The following is a 24,414-nucleotide window of genomic DNA, read 5'->3' as shown; positions in this document are numbered from 1 at the left end:
ATTTATTATATAGTGTGGGGGTGGGGGGGATTTATTATATAATGTGAGGGGGGATTTATTATATAATGTGAGAAGGGAGGAAATTATGCATGTGAGGGTAGGATAATAATGATTATTATAATCCTCCCCTCACATATATGTAACATCTCCCCCTCACATATATAATCTGATAATCCCCTCTTCACATTGATAATCCCTTCACATATAATCTGAGTATGATATTATAAATATATATATATATATATATATATATATATATATATATATATATATGAGGGGATAATCAATGTGAGGAGGGGATTATCAGATTATACATGTGAGGGGGAGATGTTACATATATGTGAGGGGAGGATTATAATAATCACTATTATCCTCCCCTCACATGCATAATCTGATAATCCCCTCCCCCGTACGTATCCTGTACTGATCCTGAGTTATATCCTGTAGATCTTTTATTAAAAAATATAAAACATTACAAAAAGAACGAACATCACCATAACAATAATACAAACAACATACACCTGTATAATATATACAAAAATGAGTCCATATTAGTCTCATTCTCAGCCTCAGCCTCATTCTCACCAAACACACCGCTATAATAACAACAACTACTAAACACTCTACAATAATAATAATACTTACAGTAATAATAATAACAACAATAATAACAAAAAACTGGTCCGGTTGCATTTCCCTTCCCAAAATAATAAATATAATAAATATGTGTCAAACCACCAACAAACACCGCAAACAGAAAAACAGAATATACAATTTTTTTTTTTTTTTTTTTTTTTGGGCCCTGACTGGTCCCGCATCCCATGCCCCCAGTACATGATAACAGACGTCCATGAACCAGTCCAGGATTTTTTTTATTTTTATTTTTTTTAATTTATTTATTTTTTTTATAAAAGGTCCCACACAGAAACCCCCCTCCCCCCATCTACCCACCACCCAACCTAACACTAAACCCCAACACAACACAACCCCTAGAAAAAAAACAATATATATATATATATATACACATATACATAAATGTACAAACAAAACAAATATATACAAAATAATACAAACTATACAAAACAAACAACAATAAGGCTTTTCAATCACACAATCCCCTAAAGCTCAAGTTCAGTGCCTGCAAGCCCTATATCACCATATATCTACAGCACAAAACAAAAAGACTAATGTGCCAGCATCAGCCCACCACCAGGGGGAGACAACAGGCTAAGGCACTTTAAAGGCAGAGCCCCTCCACAGACGAGAGGCCCCGCCAGCACCCAGCCTCTCGTACTCCAGAGAACGCACCTTCACCAGGTCACCAAGAATGTTCCTAACCACCTCACCCACAGGGAGGATTTTACGCTGCGTCGACACTAAACACCGTGCGTTCCACGTGTAATACCTGACCACTGAGCTGACTAGGAATAAAGTGCACTGGTCCCAGCCTCCAAGGTTTCTGAATGCCCCATAGGCCCATTCCGCATAGGAGAGACTGGCCAGCCGAGGCCAACCAATGGAAGCGCCCACCCTGGTGTAAACCTCTGTGTTAAAGGGACAATGAAGCAGAAAATGCTCCATGCTTTCCAGCATGCCTCCACACTCTTCGCGGGGACATCCCCGGTCATCAGAGCTCCTGCACTTCAGATTGTCTCTCACACACAGTTTCCCGTGGAAGCAGCGCCAAGTCAAGTCCCAAAACTTCAAGGGGATCCTGATAGAATTCAAAAGCTCTAAACCCACCTCCAGATCCCTACTTGGGCAGTCCTTGAGCGCCAATGGCCTCTGGAAATGAGAAGACAGGACCCTCTTGTCAAGGAATTTCCTCGACAGAGTCCTAATCTCCCACATCCCCAGACCCCACCGACGAATAACCTTCAGAGCCTGGGTAGCGTAAGCCGGGAGATGCCCGTGTGGTGTGCGAAGATCCTTCACTTGCCCTCCTGTCTCCCATTCCTGGAAGAAAGGCCGAAACCATCCCCTACAGGAGGATACCCACGGAGGAGCCCTCTCTGACCAGAGGTTTGCTATATTGGTCTTAAGAAAGGTATTCACTAGGAACACCACAGGGTTGACCATACACAACCCCCCTAGTCTCCTCGTACGGTAAGTAACCTCCCTCTTCACTAGGTTCAGTCTATTCCCCCATAACATTTGGAAGAACACACTGTAGACCCGGGTCCAAAGAGGTTCTGGCAACATGCATACACTGCCCAGATATATCAGTAAAGGGAGCAGGAAAGTTTTCATCAGGTTAACCCTTTCCCGGAGGGTCAAAGACCAACCCTTCCACTGATCCACCCTCTGAGCGGCGATCTTAAGCCTGCTGTCCCAGTTTTGTTTGGGGTAATCCCCTTGACCAAATTCGATGCCGAGGACTTTTGCGGATTCCTGGGGCTCTGGAAGGGCGTCCGGGAGATTAAAATCAGGATCTCCCCCTCCCAGCCAGAGACTCTCACACTTATCCTGATTGATCTTGGACCCGGATACCTCCGAGTAGCGGTCCACCTCTGACATCAACCATCTGCCCTCCTCTTGTGAGGAGACAAACACGGTGATATCATCAGCGTACGCTACCACCCTCAGAGCCGAATCCGGCACAGCCAGGTCCATTCTCACCCCCGCCAACGGTCCACAACCAATCCTTCTAAGGAAAGGATCGATTGCAAACACGTACAGCAAAGGGCTCAAAGGACAACCCTGACGGACACCAGACCCAACCTCAAAAGAGCGGCCAATCCAACCATTCACAAGCGGGAAACTCTCTGCCCCTACATACAAGGTCTTAAGCCAATCAACAAAACCCCCTGGCAGGCCATATCTCAGAAGGACAGACCAGAGGTACTCATGGTTAACCCGATCAAACGCTTTTGCCTGATCCAAGGACAGCAAGTACCCCTTCCAGTGGCCAGCCCTACCCTGCTCCACAGCCTCTCGGACACTGAGCACAGCACTAAATGTACTGCGGCCCGGAACAGAGCAATGCTGAGCCCCCGAAAGGAGCCGGGGTGCAAACTCCACCAACCGGTTAAACAGCACTTTTGCCAGAATCTTTCTGTCCGCATTGAGAAGTGCTATGGGACGCCAATTCTCAATGTGGGACGGGTCTTTACCCTTTGACAGGATGATCAGCGCTGACCTCCTCATTGACTTTGGCAGAGTGCCCGAGGATAGACACTCATTAAAAACCGCAGTCAAGAGGGGAACCAAAGTGTCCTTAAAGGTCTTATAGAACTCAGATGTTAAGCCATCCGGACCGGGTGACTTCTTGAGGGCAAGCCCATCAATAGCCATCCTGACTTCCTCTTCCCTGATCATCTCTGTCAAAACGTCAAGAGAGGGGTCTACTCCTGGTTCAGGGATGGTTTCAGCCAAGAAAGCTGATACCTTATCTCGATCTAGATCCTTCCTTCCCAAGAGGTGCGAGTAGAAGGATCTGACGACCTCCAGGATCCCTGATCTGGACCTTTTCAAGGATCCCGTACTATCAATCAGTCCTGAGACTATTTTACTATTCACTGACATCTTGCAGTTTCTGTAAGGGTCGGGCGAGCGGTACTTCCCGTAATCCCTCTCAAAAACCAAAGATGCGTGCCTATCGTACTGGCACTTCATCAGCAAGGACTTCACTCTGGAGATATCCTCTCGGCTACCTCCAGTCGAGACAAGGTTCTCAAGTTTCTTCCTCAGGCCCTGGTACAAGCGGTACCTATTTAGGCTTCTGAGGCCCGAGAGCTGGCGGAAGAATCTCGCAACCCTTTCCTTGAAGATCTCCCACCACTCTGACTTACTGTTACAAAGGCCCAGCAATGGTACCTGGCTCTGAAGAAAATCCTCAAAGGACTGTCTTATCTCCGCTTCTTCCAAGAGAGACGAATTCAGCTTCCAATAGCCTCTGCCCATCCGGGGGGTCTCTGTGACATTCAGAGAAAACAAAATTAAACAGTGATCGGAGAACTCCACCTCAACAACAGACACTGCTGAAGAGACGGCTTCCTCCTTTAAATAAAACCTGTCTATCCTAGACCTACAACTACCCCTATGATAGGTGAATCCCGCGTGGCCTGGGGTGTGCCGGATGTGGACATCCACCAGGCGAGCCTCACTCGCTATGCTATTAAGGGCGACGCTATCATAAGTCAGCTTGTCTCTGGCACCTCCCCTGTCTTGGGGCCTCGTGACAGCATTAAAGTCCCCTCCAAAGACCACCTGCCGACTTGTAAAAAGATAGGGCTTGATCCTCATAAAGAGGCACTTCCGGTCCCACTTAGACTGTGGGCCGTAGATGTTAATAAGGCGAAGTTCTTGTCCCCTCATGAGGACATCTAAGATCAGGCACCTCCCCATTTCTAACTCGATAACCCGTCGGCATTCTACCGCTGCGGTAAAAAGGACCGCCACTCCGCTATACGGCTCGGCCCCAAGAGACCAGTAGGAGGGCCCATTCCTCCACTCTCTTTTAGCCTTGTAGATAGATGACATATCTGTTAGCCTGGTCTCCTGCAAAAATAAAATATCAGCATTAATATGGGCAAAAAAAAAATCATAGGCCGCAAATCGAGCTGTATCTGACTTAATGCTGGCAACATTAATGGATGCCAGAGTCAACGGAGAGGGTGCCGCCATCAAGGGTGATTGAGTTAGACAGCTTTCTTTTTCCCACTCCCCTTCTCACCCTCCACATCAGAAGAACTCTTCACCCTCTTTAGAGAAATAGAAGTGTCCATCTCACCAGACGTCGTTTTACTTTCCTCGTCTCCGGATTCTAGGCCAGTCCCTTCCCCCGAGGACATAACCTCCCCAGGGGAAGAGGACTCGGCGCCCCCTGGAAGCCCCTCTGCCACCTCCCCCTCATCCTCCCCTTCCGAAGAAGAGGAGGAGATGTCCCTGAGGGGTCGGAATCGATTGGAAAGGCCAACCAGAGGGGAGTCAGTTTTGCCTTCCTTTGGCACCTGGACCAGGGTGGGAGAAGATCTCAAATCTCCCTTTTTTTTTTTACTTGTACCCCGCTTTCGTGTCTCCTTCTGCCATCCCATATCATCCTCCTCCACGCTATCTGAGGAGATGGCACCTTCCTCATTCTGGATCCTCCTGACCTCCTCATTCAGCTCGCCATCCCTCAGGGTCTCAGCAGCAAGGTTGGCCTCTGGGACAGAATGAGAGGTCGTCCCAGTAACCCGGGCTTTCCCCATCACCCTATCCCTTTGGCGTTTATCAAGACGTCTTAGTTGGGCTGGTGTCTTTCTCTTGCTGTTCCTCACTGACCCCTCAGTTCCTCCACCCCTGCTAGTCCCCTCCCCAGCAGATTCCGGCTCGTGATCTTCACCCGCTGGGGACAAGACCGCATTAGCGAAAGAACGAGGGCAACGACTGAATGGGTGACCTAAGTCACCACACAGGTGACACCTAATCTCTGCACAAGATGCGGCAAGATGGCCTACACCCCCACACAAGGCACATTTCTGCACCGTACAGTTTGCACTGAAGTGTGTGGGGTCACCACATCTGTGACAGAGCTTCGGCTGACCCCGGTAGAAAATCTGGATACGATCCCTGCCGAGAAAGGCAGAGGATGGAATATGGGTAACTGTATTTCCTGAACGCTTAAGTTTTACCAAAAACGTCCAGGCTCCTGACCAGATGCCAAACTCGTCCCTGTTCTTCTGCGGGACCCCCATTACCTCGCCATACCGTCCTAACCAGGTGATAATGTCAACACAAGAGAGTGATTCATTACGGGTCAAAACGGTCACTCTCTTGATTTCGTTTTGACGAGACAATGCCTGTACGGCAAAGTCTCGCCAGCCGGGCTCATTCTTTACCAATTCATAATTCGACCAGAAAAGCTCAAGCCCCTCTGGCCGAACAAAACTGATATCGAATTCAGGAGCACCGTAGGGATGTATCAAGGCAAAGATATCAACTGCCTTGAAGCCCATCTTTAGCAAGAGCTCAACCACTTTGGTCCTTGAAGGACACATATCTTCGCCCTGCCACCGAAGACGGACCACATTCCTACGGTTACTACCTGCCCCGGCTGTTGGGAGGGACCACACAGTATCGCCCCCTCTTTCCTCTCGGAAGGCAGAGAGACCGTGTCTCTCTATCCAGAAGGACAGATCAACTGCTCTACCCTCTACATTAATCGACCTTTCCCCCTTTTTCAGAGCCTCCAGGAGACGTCGCTGCAATAAACCGTCCCTAGAGTCAGGAGACGAGGAAAGTATTCTACTTCCCCCAGCAGTGACATTGGCATAACTCCTATGATCTGTCACCACTGGGGGGGCAACCGGACCAGACCCTACACCTACACCACTTCTAATGACAACATCCCCACCACCCTCAATAACAACATTAGCACTTCCCCCAACAACATTGTTTCCAATAGCCTCATCTGTAGTCCCATCACCACCACCCCCAATTACAGCAACAGCAAAATCACCTTCTCCAATAACATTAACCTCCATCCTCTCCCCAGTCATACACCCCGTACCCCCATTTACCTTCTCATTCACACTGGCTGGACCAGAAATAGCAAATCCGGGAAACGAGGATGATGATGATGATGTTTTTTCCTGTTTTGCCTCAGCATCACGGGGCACTGGGGCTGGGACAACCTCCGCTGGCCCTTTAAGGGACCGGGCAGCATGCTTGCCCGGTCTAGAGGAGGCCCCAGCCCTGTTCTTATTAGTGCCCTCCGCCTCATCAGCATCATCTCCAGTCTTTTCATGGCGCCGCTGATCAATGGGGTCAGCGGCACCAATGCAAAACAAACGTTTTTCTTCACTTTTGGGAGTGTCTGTTATGCCCTTTACTACCTCCGGCACTGAGTCACCCCCCTCTCCCACAGGGGAGCGAACTACAGCACCGGAGTCTGCCTCTATGCCCACCGCTGGGCCGCCCTCACTGTACGGCCTTGCGGCCGATGCCTTCTCTGCTCCATCCCTGCTACTGCAAACAGGCATGGAGCTCTGCGCCCTTTCAGTATTTGTACTCTCCCCGCACCTTTGCACCGAGTCCACCACAGAACACGGGCTGGGCTGGGTAACGGGGCTTGCACAATGAGCTGACCCTGCGGCCGACTCAGGGTATACAGGGAGGGGGGTGTAGATGTAACTCACCACTTCTTGCTGCTTTGGCTTGGTCTTTTTCTTCTTACCCCCAGGTGCCTCATTTGGGAGCTCATCTCCAAACACCAGGTTCTGAGGACACACTGGGGATTCCAGCATACGAATCTGGGCCATTAGCGCCCCTCCCTGGTAGCTGCTGTCACTGTCCTCTCCTGAGTCGGCAGGTGATAATGCTGGCTGCTGTGCAGGGGGCCCACTGTGTGGGGCCTGCTGCTGTTGCCGCAGGCCACCAGGTGGATCTGGCTGTAGTTCTTCCTCCATCTCCTCCGCATCATCCACCTGGCTCTCAGGTTGCAGCCCCATCAACCTTTTATTTTTTTCTTCTTCTGTCACCCTGAAGCGCTCCTCATTTTCCAATTTTTCTTTAAATGGCCCACTCTTCTCCAGTAATGCTGCTCTCCTCTCCTCCAAAACTTGCATGTCAGCCATAAGTCTTTTTATCTCTGACTGGATCTCAGTTTTTTTCCGTTTAGGACTAACCTTAGCCCTGGCACGGGCACACCGCAGTTCCTCTCGGAGCCTCCTGATGGCCTTACAGGCGTCTTCATACTCACGGAGGTGACTTTTTACCCGGGAGGTATAGGTGGAAATAGACTCCCGGGTCCTCAGCACTCCCCAGCCTTCCTCACTGAGGTCGGCTTCACCTCCGTGAGTACTCTGCCTTCTTCCGGACGAACCCAGCTTTCCACTGGCAGCACCCAGCTTTCCCAAGGAGGATCCCACCTTGGAGTTTTTCGCCTCTGTGGGGGGAGTTGGAGCAGCATTGCTGCGACTCCTGGTGGAACGCCTCACCCCCAAATCCTCCGATGTTCCGGCCGCTTGCTGGCTTCTACTGCTCCCCTGCGGCCTATTCCGAGGAGCAGAAGCCTGGGCCTCGCCTCCCTCACTCATGCCTGGAAACCCACTCCCTCCCTGGGGAGGAGGAAGCAGGCCCCAGGTGGAACAGATGGTAATTCCCTGGAGCTCAGGAGACACAGCAGACACACACAGCACAGCTGAAGCACGACCACACCCGCAACTAATTGGTCAGCACTCCAGAGCTGTACTCACTATTCTGCTGGTGAGGTCACTGTGTACATACATTACATTACTTATCCTGTACTGATCCTGAGTTATATCCTGTATTATACTCCAGAGCTGCACTCACTATTCTGCTGGTGAGATCACTGTGTACATACATTACATTATATCCTGTACTGATCCTGAGTTATATCCTGTATTATACTCCAGAGCTGTACTCACTATTCTGCTGGTGAGGTCACTGTGTACATACATTACATTACTTATCCTGTACTGATCCTGAGTTATACACTGTATTATACTCCAGAGCTGTACTCACTATTCTGCTGGTGAGGTCACTGTGTACATACATTACATTACTGATCCTGTACTGATCCCGAGTGTGTGTGGGATGGGGGTGGGGGACCGGGGGGAACAAAAAAAATTGCTTGCCCAGGGTCCAATCAAAATTAAAGATGGCCCTGTCCATTATACATACACTGTACAGCAATCATACATCCATTATACATACACTGTACAGCAATCATACCTCCATTATACATACACTGTACAGCAATCATACATCCATTATACATACACTGTACAGCAATCATACCTCCATTATACATACACTGTACAGCAATCATACATCCATTATACATACACTGTACAGCAATCATACCGCCATTATACATACACTGTACAGCAATCATACATCCATTATACATACACTCTACAGCAATCATACATCCATTATACATACACTGTACAGCAATCATACCTCCATTATACTTACACTGTACAGCAATCATACCACCATTATACTTACACTGTACAGCAATCATACATCCATTATACATACACTGTACAGCAATCATACATCCATTATACTTACACTGTACAGCAATCATACCACCAATATACATACACTGTACAGCAATCATACATCCATTATACATACAATGTACAGCAATCATACCGCCATTATACATACACTGTACTGCAAGCATACCACCATTATACATACACTGTACAGCAATCATACATCCATTATACATACACTGTACAGCAATCATACATCCATTATACATACACTGTACAGCAAGCATACCACCATTATACTTACACTGTACAGCAATCATACCGCCATTATACATACACTGTACAGCAAGCATACATCCATTATACATACACTGTACAGCAAGCATACCACCATTATACATACACTGTACAGCAATCATACATCCATTATACATACACTGTACAGCAATCATACATCCATTATACATACACTGTACAGCAAGCATACCACCATTATACTTACACTGTACAGCAATCATACCGCCATTATACATACACTGTACAGCAAGCATACATCCATTATACATACACTGTACAGCAATCATACATCCATTATACTTACACTGTACAGCAAGCATACATCCATTATACATACACTGTACAGCAAGCATACCACCATTATACATACACTGTACAGCAATCATACATCCATTATACATACACTGTACAGCAATCATACATCCATTATACATATACTGTACAGCAATCATACCTCCATTATACTTACACTGTACAGCAATCATACCACCATTATACTTACACTGTACAGCAATCATACATCCATTATACATACACTGTACAGCAATCATACATCCATTATACTTACACTGTACAGCAAGCATACATCCATTATACATACACTGTACAGCAAGCATACCACCATTATACATACACTGTACAGCAATCATACATCCATTATACATACACTGTACAGCAATCATACATCCATTATACATACACTGTACAGCAAGCATACCACCATTATACTTACACTGTACAGCAATCATACCGCCATTATACATACACTGTACAGCAAGCATACATCCATTATACATACACTGTACAGCAAGCATACCACCATTATACATACACTGTACAGCAAGCATACCACCATTATACATACACTGTACAGCAAGCATACCACCATTATACATACACTGTACAGCAATCATACCTCCATTATACATACACTGTCTGTGACTGTACAGCAATCATACATCCAATCCATTATTAATGGATTGGATGTATGATTGCTGTACAGTCACAGTGTATGTATAATGGAGGTATGATTGCTGTACAGTGTATGTATAATGGAGCCTCCAATCCAAAAAAAAGCCTCCAATCCAAAAAAAAGTTTTAATAAAGTTTTTCATTTTGTTTGTATTGATATTTATGAGTGTAGGTATGTTTATGTATGTGTGCATGCAAGCAAGAGTGTGTGTGTATATATATATCACACACACACGTGCGCTGCGTGAGTTTGTGCTTTAGGGTGCACACCCTAATGCAATAGGCTGCGCACGCCTATGATGCACTTTCACATGATATAAAAAAAAATTTGTGACTTGGTCCATGATACTTCTTCTTTAACTCTGCAGGGTGCCCAAACTTTTGCAGATGCCATTTTCTTGTTTTCTGTTATTTTGAAAGTGTAAATGATGGAAATAAAATCTAAATTTTATTGATATATTATAAGACTGTCTAATCTGTAATTTGATGCCTTTTGGAGATTTTTCCATCTTTCCTTGGCTTCTTTATGCACATTAATACATAGTTAATACAAGTTTTTACCTGGGGCGCCCAAACTTTTGATCCCCACTGTATATATATATATATATATATATATATATATATATATATATATATGCTATGGCCCATATTTATCAAACTGTGTGAGAAAAATAATAAAGGGATTTTACCACAGTAACCAATCACAGCTCAGCTACCGAGTTGTGGTAAAGTGAAAGCTGAGCTGTGATTGGTTGCTGTGGAAAAATCTCTCTATTTTTTCTCTCACACAGTTTAATAAATTTGGGCCTATGTGTATATAATTCATAAATCTAATTCACTTATATTCTCTTATGTTCAAATATGTCTAAATACCTAAATACTAATGAAGTCCAGATGTTTAGAACATGTGGAAGAATATAGTAGCTTCTTGTGTCATGTGAATTTTAATGTACGCCTAAAGAAATCTTCCCATTGGCTGAAATCAAAACTTGGAATGTATGGGGCATTGTCCTGGTGGTATGTGACTATTGGAATAAAAGATTTTGATCTGGGGATGATAAAAAATATTACCACATCACTACTGGGGGGGGGGGGGACACACACGAGATGTGAGCACTAAATGTGATTATTATTTGCGGGAGGGGGAAATTTGCTGTGCTAAAAATACCACCCACAACATATAAAGCTGACCACTAGGGAGGAGGCGGTATGAGACTAGCACAAGACCAGTGGAGGAAGCATTACAAAGTGGTGCTGACCTCTGGTACAATATAACTACCCAAGATTGGCTGCTGGGTGCGCTGTGTCTACTGTCATTAGATGGCCGTAAAAATAATTTGGTATGACTGCCCTAAAGTTAAAATCTTTTTTTTACCCTTGTTATAGATACAGTCCAGTATTTGTAGTTTAATTTAGGCCCCAGATTAATGAATTTGTAACTGTTGAAGAAATTTCTATTTTTTTAATTTGCTGACAACATAAAAAAATAAGCAAAGTAAAAGATCCATTTTTGTTTTATAATAAACTAGCTGAGTACCCAGTTTTGCATGGTTTTTCCTACCTAATTATTGTGGGGGAGGAAAAGCAACATAGGAGGAAACACTTGTCCTCATATCCTAACCTCATATCCAGTCCTCATATAGATACATATAGTTACATAGATAGTATGGTTAGAAAAAGACATATGTCGCTCAAGTTCAACCAAGGAATTGAAGGGAAGGGGTATGGTTGGATGTAGGGGAAGGGATGTCCTCATATCCTGTCCTCATATTCCGACCTCACATATTGTCCTTAAATCCCGACCTCATATCTCATCCTCATATCCCGTACTCATATCCTGACATCACATCCCGCCCTCATATACCGTCCTTATATCCCGACATCATATCCTGACCTCATATCTCCTCCTCGTCTCCCACCCTTATATCCTGTCCTTATATCTCATCATCATATCCCATCTTCAGATGGGGCTTAGCTGTGAAGATATTGTAAGCTGAAAAAAGAAGTAGGCTTGGTTTTGTGGGAGTGGGTGTGACTTGTAAGCCGGACCAATGAGCAAAAAGGGTAGAAAACTAAAGGGGTGTGGCTTACATTGTGGGTGTGGCTTTTTGAGATGGGGTGTGGCATGTGGGAGGGGTGTGGCCAGACTGACGCATTCACCAGGAGATGCAGAGCTTGTGGTGTAAGGTACTGGAAGTCCACTATACTTGCATGGGACTTTTCCATGTAAGGGGGTAGGTTAGGGTTAATTTAACCTTCATATATTTTTATTTGACATAAAAGTAACATGTATACTAAGTTTCATCAAATATCTCCAGCCATTTGGAAGTTATATTGGAACATACATTTCCCATAGACTTGCATAGGACTTTAAACAAAAAAAATAAATATACAAAGCAGTCCGGCACTGCGAGGATGTTGGGGGGGCGGCTGGTGGAGGTGGGTGTATTCTTCTGATGCGGGCGTGTGGTGGTGCTCTGGTTAACACAGTAATACAATCATTTTAAACATTACACTTTAATTTTTTTTACACTTTCTAAGTCCCCAAAGGGGACTTTTATATGAAATAGCTAAATTGCAGGCTGCATCATTGGATTGTTGATCTGGTGAGATCAGGTTAAAGGTCCTACCTTACGCATTTTACCTCATTGGATGCCATTTTATCTCATGAGGACCCTGAGTTAACCAGCATGTCATATTAAATACTTTAAACACTGTGAATGGCTTTGATCACTGAGTCTAAAAAGTTAATGACGGGGAGCATCGGGATCGCTCCTCTGTTATTAGCAGTGAGGTCCTGGCTACTGTAGCCATCTCTCGCTGCCTATTAAGCCAGCCCAGCTCCTGCGCTCACTTCATGCTCTAGTGCGTTACGTCTCAGACAGCAAGGGCATACTGATACGCCCAATGTCATCTAAGGGTTAATCCTGCATGATTACAGGGGCTCCAACCCAAAACCTTGTCCAGAGAGTATTGTGTGCTTTTAGAATTGCTACTTTTGTAAAGCATGGAAAAGGAAAAGTTAGAAAAATAAAAGAATAAAACAATGAATCTACTAGTTGTGAGTTTATGCCTGGAAGAGTAACATTTTATGTATGCACTAATTGTGGTAGAAGAAAACCCTGTCTATGCCCAATGATTTTAATCTAAGATTGCTGCAATAGTGCTTGGTGTAGATAAAGGGAAACTATTGCATTACCGTGCAGGCTACTTGTTAACTGTGTTTGAAAAAGTGAAACATTTTAAAGGGGTACTCCGGTAAAAAACTTTTTTCTTTAAAATCAACTGGTGGCAGAAAGTTAAACATATTTGTAAATTACTTCTATTAAAAAATCTTAATCCTTCCTGTACTTATTAGCTGCTGAATACTACAGAGGAAATTCTTTTCTTTTGGAATGCTCTCTTATGACATCACGAGCACAGTGCTCTCTGCTGATGTTATTATAATAATAATAACGCTTTTTTTATTGTCCTTAGTGGGATTTGAACCCAAGTTCCCAGCACTGCAAGGCAGCAGTGCTAACCACTGAGCCACCATGCTGCCCTTAGCATACATCTGCTATGCATGGTTGCTAAAATGGACAGAGATGTCAGCAGAGAGCACTGAGCTCGTGATGTCATCAGTGTTACAAAAAGAAAGGAATTTACTCTGTAGCATTCAGCAGCTAATAAGTACTGGAAGGATTAAGATTTTTTAATAGAAGTAATTTACAAATATGTTTAACTTTCTGCCACCAGTTGATTTAAAAGAAAAAAGGTTTTCACCGGAGTACCCCTTTAATAAGTTCCAAATATTATAAGTTGCATATTACTGCGCACATTTCTATATGTGTGGCCCACGATTTTCTTTTGTTTCATCAGGCACTTACCCATCACCGACGATTGATTGTACTGGTGGACAAATGAGTGCGTATATCTCGAAATGCTGGCTGGAAATAAATGGATACAATACCACAAATATAAGGCTGCAAAACTCTACCTGTGTAGCTACACGAAAAATTGTGAATGGAGCTGCTATGATGATTGTTCACACACCACTGACTAGCACTTACTGTGGTAATAGTGTTAATGTAAGTCAGTATCATACAGCATGTTCACTATATGAGCATAAAGTATTATCTGCAATTGCATTGAAAAGGACCTGTGGCCACTCCTGGCATGTTGGTGGCGTTTTCATACACCTTCTGAGACCATCCAATCAAAGCTGATAGTTTCAAGAAGTTACTAAAACAGGATGCTGCCAATATATGTCATCTATATCCTCATATGTGCCAACTCATTCACAGTAACATATTGCATGCCATATTTGCACAAGCATATTCATGTTAAGACGGAAAGCAATATGCCTGGATATTGCTCATAATACCAATAGTGTTGAAAAGCAGACCCAAAGGACAATTGGTAGCATGCACCTTTATATAGTTAGGAAGATAGTATGGCTAAAACAAGACATAAGACAAGACTACGAGTCTATGTAGTTCACCCTAAACACTTGTACAAGGGTAGATTTAATGATGCATTGTAAACCAAATTTGAGCTTTTGGGTTACAATCAGTGAATTGTCATTTAGATATTACTAAAACATTCAAATAGACTGAGAGACTATTCCATGAGTGACAACCCACATGGCAGTATTTTCTGTTGTCCCTTTTTTTCTTTTAAAGTTTTGTATGCAGTACAGAAAAGCAGGGAGATTGTCATATCGGACCGACATAAATGTGACCCTGAGCTCACCGAAACATCTGTCTCTGCCTTCTGAGGTGCCCAACCAGGGTGCCAGTCCCTACCCTACTTAAGTGCTAAGTGTAGAAAATACAATAAAACAAATACTGTACAGACATCAGAGAGCAGGTCAGGACACATTGGGTTAATCAGGCACAGATCGAGAAGCAATAGCAAAACACAGGGATTAAACCAACAGACAGATAAAAAGAAGTCCGAAGGGCCAAGTCAAAAACCTAGATAGCAGGGCAGTGCAGAATCAGAAAGCAAAGGAAAGTCGGGTCACAAGCCAAGGTCAGAACACTCAGGAGCTAGGCAATGTGTACTAGACTGAGTGAGGTATATAAGGCCCACCTGAGAAGGGCATGGATAATTGTCTCATCTTCTACACTCCCTGATTGGCCTGGGCATAGTCATATGAACAAATGTTCCTCCTCCAAAAACACGGCGGAATAAAACGGCGCTGAGACCAGGATAAGGTAAGGGAATTTTATTACCCAAAATGCAACACATTTCGTGGAGAATCCGCTTTCTCAGGCATGCCTGGAGAAGCGGATTCTCCGCAAAACGTGTTGCATTGTTGGTAATAGAATTCCCTTCCTTTATCCTGGTCTCAGTGCCCGTTTTATTGCGCAGTGTGTTTGGAGGAGGAATCTTCGTTCATATGCTGTTTGCTGGCGTGTAGTGGCTGCAGAGACTCTCTATTTCTACATACACTATCCCATTGTTGTACTTGGTTTCCAGTACAACCATCCATGGTAAGCGCAATTCACATTTAGCATTACTATTGGCCTCAAGGTAATAAACTACAAAGCGTATCCTGTTGTTTTTATCTTTCTATTTGGGCATAGTCATGGCAATGAAGGATGAAGAGCAAAGCACAGGAGGAATTGACCCTTCTGCCAGAACCTGAAGCACATACACCCATTAGAGAGTTGTTCCAAAACATACCAAGATGCAATAAAATTCACATTACACATTTGCCATAAGAAATGGTGCAGCAAAATTAACTAAAACATTCCTATTGTCATACATAGCGAGAAAGAATACAAGTGCACTCACCATGTTAGTTACTCTTCAGATGAGATTTATTCCATATCAAAAGCCATGTGCAGGGAGACAGAGGTAGGGGAGTGTTCGTGGGCTACGGACCCGTCTCGCGCTATAAGCGCAACTAACGTGGTGAATGTACTTGTATTCTTTCTCGCTATGTATGATATGCACCTTTGAACTGCTACACAAGTAGAGCACCACCACCATCGCTCCATTTATCTGGCTGCTAACGAATGTCCACGGAAGGATACTCCAGCAGGTGTACATGAGCTGTGCCGGGTTGGCTACCTTTACTACAGACTGCATTCCTATTGTCACTTTTCTATTTATGGTTAGTGACTAGAAGAATGCCAGTATCTTTTGCAAGAAATTTAATGACTGAACTTTAGCTACTGATCTTACATATGATTTACGTATTTGTTTTTTGTTTTTTTTGTTTTTGTTTTTTTACAGACAAATTCAACCTATATAACATACTCCAATCGTTTGCATATTTTTGCCAAGACATGGCCAACTGCAACGAAACAAGATGTGACCCTGAACTTTTCCTGCATTTTTCCCCTCTTTTTGACAATTAAACTGAATTTCACAGTGTCACCAATAGTTGGGTAATTATCAATATATAGTACAATAATATTAATATGTATGCTTAATGAAAAATACATGAAATGTTTGAAGCATACCTGTCATTTCAAAGATGTTTTTAAAAGCCTGCCTGGTTTTGTTAGATTTACCTTCAGTAGTGACAAAGGTGATTTGAATGCTTTCTTTGCTGATATCGAGCCCCTGAGAGCCCTCTCTATGGTGCACAGCTATTTCTCATTTACTCCATTTCAGGGGGCAAGACCAGAGCGGGGATGTTTGCACAGGTGCTTCATTTCCCTTACTCTGGTCAAAATATAAGGACTCACATAGGCTATCATTTGAAGGGAAGTTGTTTGAAATGACTGAGATTGCTTAAGACGCTTACTCTATTTGAAAAATATTACATTTTATAGCATTTATAATGGACCAAGAACAGATTTTTGGTTGTTTCAAATTATTTTAAAGAGGTTTCACACACATATAATATTTCTACCAGAATACATATTTGTAATGTTCATTTGTACCGTAATATAATTATTATTATTACACTTGTAACTGGGATACTCAAGACTTTGTGTCATTCATTTAATGTTGTATCTTTATTTTTAAGGGCTACACAAATAACTATCCCTGGTACATTCGCTGCTCTTACAGTGAACATGGTTATTTATACAGATGCAGAGTTTACCAAATTGCTGACTGAAAATGACCGTGTGTATTTGGAAAGCACTCTCTATGTTTCCCTGATCATTCCAAGTCTGGAAGTTAACACTTTCAAAATTAAAGCACTTGATATATATGCTTCAGCCTCAGAATCTGGCCCAACCTATTATTTGCTAGAAAAGGGGTGAGTACCACAATTTGTTAGCACCTGTCACAAGATAACGAAAAATAAATAAATATATAATAATAGGCTCAATGCTTACTCATGTTTTCATCATTTTATGGCTCCTAGTTCCCTGGATTAGATTGTTTACACTGCATGTAGTTCACTGAGGAAGTGGGGGAGTTCCCATGCTTTCCCTCACATCCATATTGGAACTTCCTCCCTGACTTCTTAGAGCTGATGACTGGCTACCCTGTGCACTGAGACTGTGACACGCCCCCGACTCACACAACAGACTGATTGAAAAGCCTGGAGCCTGCACAGAGCCCTACTTGTCCCTACCACACTTCCTGTATTTTTGATCATTACAGAGACACACAGGAAATAGCTGCAGGTATAAGACAGTGTTCAGGACAGTGGGGGAACCCCTAGTGGTAGGTAGTTTAGAGCATTTTTTTCACCCAAAAATATACAAACATTTTTAACCAATGTTTTTTTTTTTTTTTTTTTAAATAAACATATTATGTTATGATCTTCATTATTTCAAAAGTTTTTGCAAATGACAGTGTCCATTTAAGTTGCTCTTATGGGAAGTTTTAGAGTGTGAAAAATTGGGTAATTGCTCAGGACCCCAGTTTCCTATATTTGCACTTAAGAACAAGACCCTCCAGCGGCAACTTGAGAGTGGAGCAGAGAAACATAAGCAGACAGGACATTTATTCAAATACCACAAACAATGTTTCCCAAATGTGTTGTATTTATTCTCTCATAGACCTAGCTCTAAAAAAAAAATTGTCAGAGAAAAATGCATGTGTACATGTATGTAGAGTTTTTTTTTTGTTTCCCCCAAAATCCTTTCATAGAAATCTTTGAATCCCATGATGAGAGAATCATGTGACTTGAAATGAGGAAAATGCAGGGGAAAAATGCCCATAATATTCCATACAAAAACACACACACATATACACACACAGAAAACTGCATTATGGGGTAGAAAAAAGGGGTATCTTTGTGGTGTTTTATGAAGGCAAAAAGAATATGAGCCTGTCAGAAGCCTTAAAATGATTTTCCTAGATACTGCATTGAATGAAGCAGGAGCTTTGGAACTCTGTGTGAAAAAAAAAATCAAGCTCTGACCCCTATAAATATATTTTACATAAATGAATAGACACATGTTTTTGGACTTATTAAGATTAAAGGGATACTTCGGTGGAATTTTTCTTTTTTCTTTTTTCAAATCAACTGGTGCCATAAGGTTAACCCCTTCAGGACCGGGGTTTTTTCCGTTTTTGCATTTTCGTTTTTTGCTCCTTGCCTTTAAAAAATCATAACTCTTTCAATTTTGCACCTAAAAATCCATATGATGGCTTATTTTTTGCGCCACCAATTCTACTTTGTAATGACGTCATTCATTTTGCCCAAAAATCTACGGTGAAATGGGAAAAAAAATCGTTGTGCAACAAAATTGAAAAAAAAATGCTGTTTTGTAACTTTTGGGGGCTTCCGTTTCTACGTAGTACATTTTTCGGTAAAAATGACACCTGACATTTATTCTGTAGGTCCATACGATTTAAATGATCCCCTACTTATATAGGTTTGATTTTGTCGGATTTCTGGAAAAAATCATAACTACATGCAGGAAAATTAATACGTTTAAAATTGTCATCTTCTGACCCCTATAACTTTTTTATTTTTCCGTGTATGGGGCGGTATGAGGGCTCATTTTTTGCGCCGTGATCTGAAGTTTTTAACGGTACCATTTTTGCATTGATAGGACTTATTGATTTTTAAATGATATAAATTATATATTCATTTTTAAATGATATAAAAAGTGACCAAAAATGCATTATTTTGGACTTTGGATTTTTTTTGCGCGCACGCCATTGACCGAGTGGTTTAATTAATGATATATTTTTATAATTCGGACATTTCCGCACGCGGTGATACCATATATGTTTATTTTTATTTTTATTTACACTGGTTTTTTTTTTTTATTGGAAAAGGGGGGTGATTCAAACTATTAATAGGGGAGGAGTTAAATGATCTTTATTCACTTTTTTTTTTCACTTTTTTTTTTGCAGTGTTATAGGTCCCATAGGGACCTATAACACTGCACACACTGATCTTCTATGTTGATCACTGGTTTCTCATAAGAAACCAGTGATCAACGATTCTGCCGGATGACTGCTCATGCCTGGATCTCAGGCACTGAGCAGTCATTCGGTGATCGGACAGCGAGGAGGCAGGAAGGGGCCCTCCCGCTGTCCTGTCAGCTGTTCGGGATGCCGCGATTAGCCGCGGCTATCCCGAACAGCCCGACTGAGCTAGCCGGCAACTTTCACTTTCACTTTTAGCCGCGCGACTCAGCTCTGAGCGCGCGGCTAAAGGGTTAATAGCGCACGGCGCCGCGATCGGCGCTGCGCGCTATTAGAGACTGGTCCCGGCTTCACTATGACGCCGGGCCCACCGTGATATGACGCGGGGTTACTGTGTAACCCCGCGTTATATCAGGAGAGCAGGACCAAGGGTGTACCTGTACGCCCTCGGTCCTTAAGGGGTTAAACCGATTTCTAAATTACTTATATTTAACAATCTTAACCCTTCCAGTACTTATCAGCTGCTGTATGCTACAGATATACTACAGATACATTTGTGAAGTTCTTTCCAGTCTGACCACAGTGCTCTCTGTCCTTGTCAGGAACTGTCCAGAGCAGGAGAGGTTTTCTATGGAGATTTGTTTCTAATCTGGACAGTTCCTGACATGGACAGAGGTGTCAGTAGAGAGCACTGTTGTCAGAAGGGAAAGAACTACACAATTTTCTCTGTAGCATACAGCAGCTGATAAGTACTAGTAGGCTTCAGATTTTGACATGATTTACAAATATGTTTAACTTTCTGGCACCAGTTGATTTGAAAACATTTGTTTTCCACTTGTTTCCACCAAAGTTCTCCTTTAAGACCTGAACAACATGAAGACTATTGCTTGCTCTGCTGTTTGATATTAGTGAGTGACAGCTGCACTGTTTTTTAATTAATTATAATAATAATAATAATTTTTTAATTAATTAAAATAATAATATTAGATTAATGGTTTATTTAAACGCAACTGGAGTGCAATACAATGCTTTTTATCAGTGTGCCACAATTACAACCATGCATTACTTTGTTTCATGCAGCGGTTTTTATAATATCAGCAATTCCTGTATCTGCTGATCATCGTTGGTGTTGAGCTGAACGCCAATGATGTATGTAGGCTTAGTAGTCTTGAATTTTCAAGAGTAGCCACTTCTCCGCTTGACAGCTTTCTGCCTATACAGTGCATGGGCAGTGTGAACACTAGATAAATGCTGATTTTCTGAAAAGTGCATGACAAGAAGAACATAATACATTGTTCAAATCTGGGTTTCTGTCACCAGTTTATCCTCCCCTTAGGACATAGGACAGCATAAAGCTAGTGACAAATTCCTTTTACCTAATACCCTCTTTAGTGCTCTGTTTCACATTGTTTAACCAACTTGTTTTATTTGTGAAGGTGTCCAAGCACTGGAATTACTGCTGATCTGATGAGTGTACTAAACAATGGAAATTCTTCTGAAGCACGGTTTGCAATGAAAGTCTTCCAGATTTCTGGTTCTTCCACTGTCAACCTCAGTGCTAAAGTAAAAATCTGTACAGATGATTGCCAAACAGTAAGTCCTTCTATAGAAAATAGATTTATAAGGGGGTAATCTGACCCTGTGGGAGAGAAATATCACATTAGTATTACAAGTTCTGTAGTCTGGGATTTCATAGATACATAGGTCAAAGGATAGTTTCAGACTATATCTACCATTAAGAACAAGCCAATTTCATTGCAGTGCTGTTCAATTCATATCTAGAAATCTGTAGTTGGAGAAAGAAGGCAGAATAAGAGATCTGATCTTTTATTCTAAGGCCTCGTTCACATAATGATTTGTGTCTCCAAGGCAGCATGGATACGATTTCTGAAGCTCAAATCGGCTGCATTTGTATATGTGCATGTACAGGCATGGGACAGGCACAGACACAACTCACTCCTATGACACACATGGACCTGATCGTAGTCAGCTAGTGACTATATAAGTCACTTTCTGAGCCTAGCTGACTACTATTTGGTCTGTGTGGGTCATAGGAGTGAATGGTGTCCCAGGCTGTGCGTGCACAGGTACGACTGCAGCCGATCTGAGCTTCAGAAATCGTATCTGTGCCGTGGAGGCACATATCGTGATGTGAAAACATGGCCAATGCGTCTTTTACACATCTTTGTTCAACAAGCCTTGAAGTTGATATAATGCATGCATGTTGATACATATTTCAAGTAAAAATGGAATAAAACAAGTTATTAGAGATTGGATAAAGGAGAAATACAGTATACATTGCTGAAATATAAAATAGCCAGTATAAATAAAAGAGTGTCTTTCTGAAATTAAGCAGTTTTTAGTCTGGCCAATAAGCCTTAGGGTCTATTCACATGGCAGAATTCCACCTCAAATTAAAGCCCATAGACTACTATGGGATTCCACACTCCCATTCATCACACTTCTGAATTTCTGCTAGTGAAATTCCTCAAGCAGAAATTCAGAAGTGTGAATGGGAGTTCCGAATCCTATAGAAGTCTATAGGCCTTAATTTGAGGTGGAAATTCTGCCATGTGAATAGACCCTTATATGAAACTGACACTTACTGTTTAACTTCTGCACAGGTCATGGAGTATAGAATTCAATAAGTCAGCTCCAGACTACAGATCTGTATGGTTCATGTAGCTGCTGTACAGTGTAAGTCTAAATGCTGTATACATTATCTCAGACAAGATGGATGCCCCATAATCATGTACAGAAATCAAAATAAAATAATCTACAATTAAAAAAACTAAATGTGTGTAAGTATCTGAGTTCAATTAGTAAGAGAATTAGGTGATTTGACCCCTTTAAGCATTAAATGGGTTATCCACCATAAAGTGATTTTAGTACATACCTGGCAGACAGTAATGGACATGCTTAGGAAGGATCTCCGCTTGTCTAAATGGCTATGTTGTGAGATTACCATAATACTGTGGCTAGCTTTTTGTAAACTGGTATTGCCTGTTTGAATTTTCTTTTTTTGACTACAAATCCCATAATTCCATTTTCCTCCCACCCATACATCAGCCACCCCACCCATTGAAACATAAATGAGCTGCATCCATTCAAAAGACTTGTGGTTTTCAATCAGGGTGCCTACAGCTGTTGCATTAGTTGCAGATAAATTTCTCTCCCACCAAGCGATCCCTCCGCCCATTGAAGCAGACAGGCTCCCTGTCATCAGGTGACTATTGAGTCAAGTCTTGGCCGCATTGCAACCTGGGAAAAATCTGAGACAACAGTCATTTTGTATGTTGTTAAATATAAATATTGGGGTGAAAATCACAGAAGAATTGTGAGAAAACCGTCACACACAGGTACAGACACTATATTATGAACTACACTAGCTTTACAGCCCCTGTAGCATAGTCAAATAAAAAAAAAATCCTGGAGTACCCCTTTAATTCTATTTTATTTCTACCTATAGAGATGAGTGAATTTCTGAAAAATTCAATTCGGCCGATTCGCCGAATTTTCCGAAAAAATTTGATTTGTACCAAATTTATTCCCGGTGAATCGCTATTAAAAATGGCCTACAGAGAGGCTCAATAGGGGTGTAGAACACTTTGCCTTGTCCTAACAAGCATAGGGAGTGTTCTGTGTTAGTAAAATAATACTGTTATATGCAGATTGCAGGCATCGCTATTAAAATCACTGCCGCAGATCATCTGGATGTGGCAAATTTTTATGTAATTTTTATTTAATTTAATTGGAATTTATTACAATTTTTTGATTACCCATTCTGGTGAGCATCGAGATGGCGATCCTCCACCTGGCGAGATACCACCTGTTCCAGCCCCTGCCTCTCAGCGCCCCCCTGACTGTGAAAGTGTGAATGTTTCATTTAATCAGTTATGGTTCATTGTTATCGCTCCAAGCTGTTTTATTGGATTCTTGTGATAATTACAGAGGTAATATGACGTCGACTACCATAGGGCCTCAGTCTTGAAAAGATTACATCGATTTTTTTAAATTTAAGATTTTTATTAGATTCACAAGCTTAATGTTCTGGCGTTTTCTTTGAACTAATACTGTATGACTATAAAACCAATCTAACAAGGAGTCATATGGCAGCACAATGACAGAGCCTAGAGGTGGTAGCAGCATGAGAAGACCATAGTCTGGCAGAATGACACAGCCTGGAATTGGTGGCAGCAAGAGGAGACCATATTGTGGCTGAATGACACAGCCTGGAGTTGGCGGCAGCATGAAGATACCATAGGGCCTCACAATCCCTAAGATTAAAAGATGAATTTTCAAATTTAAATTGAAGATTTATGGTAGCTAGTGCTACCATAAAAATGTTTAGGTAATGTCCCAGGCCAAGCAGCATGAGTAAACCATATAGTGGCTGAATGACACAGCGTAAAGCTTCACAATCCCTTCACAATCCCTGTCAGAACCTACAGGGTTAAAAGGGTCTGACAGGTTCTTTGTTTATTTTGTTGCCGGTATACACCTTGCTGTCTGGCTGGTTAGCTGACTGATTGAGCACCTGTGGATTACCTATAAAACCCAGCAATTGGCTCTCAGTCGGCGCCTGTGAAAAGTCTTTTCAGCTCCAGTAACTAGCGTGTTCCCTTTATCTCCTGTATACCCGGCATCTTTTGACCTCTGGCTTTGTTCTCAACTTCTCTCTGATATTAGCGATTTGTTACTTATCTTCTCCTGGTTTTGACGCGGTTAGTTGACACTGGACCATTGTGTGTGTGTTTAGGTTATTTTGTTAGTCTACTTGTATCCCACTGATCCAGGACATTGTCAGTTACTTTGTATTTTGTTGTTTTGACATTTACTCCCCTCACAAATTCAGGAAGGGGCTGTCTTTGTGGTTACGGACCTGTCGTTTTTGGCAGGTACGTAAGTAGGA

At 42.5% G+C, this 24,414-nt stretch overlaps 1 protein-coding gene across 4 annotated transcripts in view; it reads left to right on the top strand.

Annotated features, from left to right (window-relative positions):
• LOC130356233 (pancreatic secretory granule membrane major glycoprotein GP2-like) overlaps positions 1-24,414 on the top strand; it is a 59,018-nt gene that overhangs the window by 22,024 nt on the left and 12,580 nt on the right. For 2 of the 4 annotated variants that reach the window (XM_056557443.1, XM_056557444.1), the window contains 4 exons: positions 14,082-14,290; positions 16,449-16,603; positions 17,191-17,427; positions 20,939-21,095. In XM_056557443.1, the coding sequence (XP_056413418.1) occupies positions 14,082-14,290; positions 16,449-16,603; positions 17,191-17,427; positions 20,939-21,095 (758 nt within the window). Of the gene's footprint in view, positions 1-11,143; positions 11,238-11,441; positions 11,561-14,081; positions 14,291-16,448; positions 16,604-17,190; positions 17,428-20,938; positions 21,096-24,414 lie in introns of those variants that run through there. The other 2 variants (XM_056557445.1, XM_056557446.1) reach the window with 2 other exon arrangements.

The sequence above is a fragment of the Hyla sarda genome, chromosome 2, assembly GCF_029499605.1.
Source record: "Hyla sarda isolate aHylSar1 chromosome 2, aHylSar1.hap1, whole genome shotgun sequence".
Taxonomy (NCBI): Eukaryota; Metazoa; Chordata; class Amphibia; order Anura; family Hylidae; genus Hyla; species Hyla sarda.
Note: the sequence above shows the minus strand (reverse complement) of the source record. Positions and strands in the feature narration are given on the sequence as shown.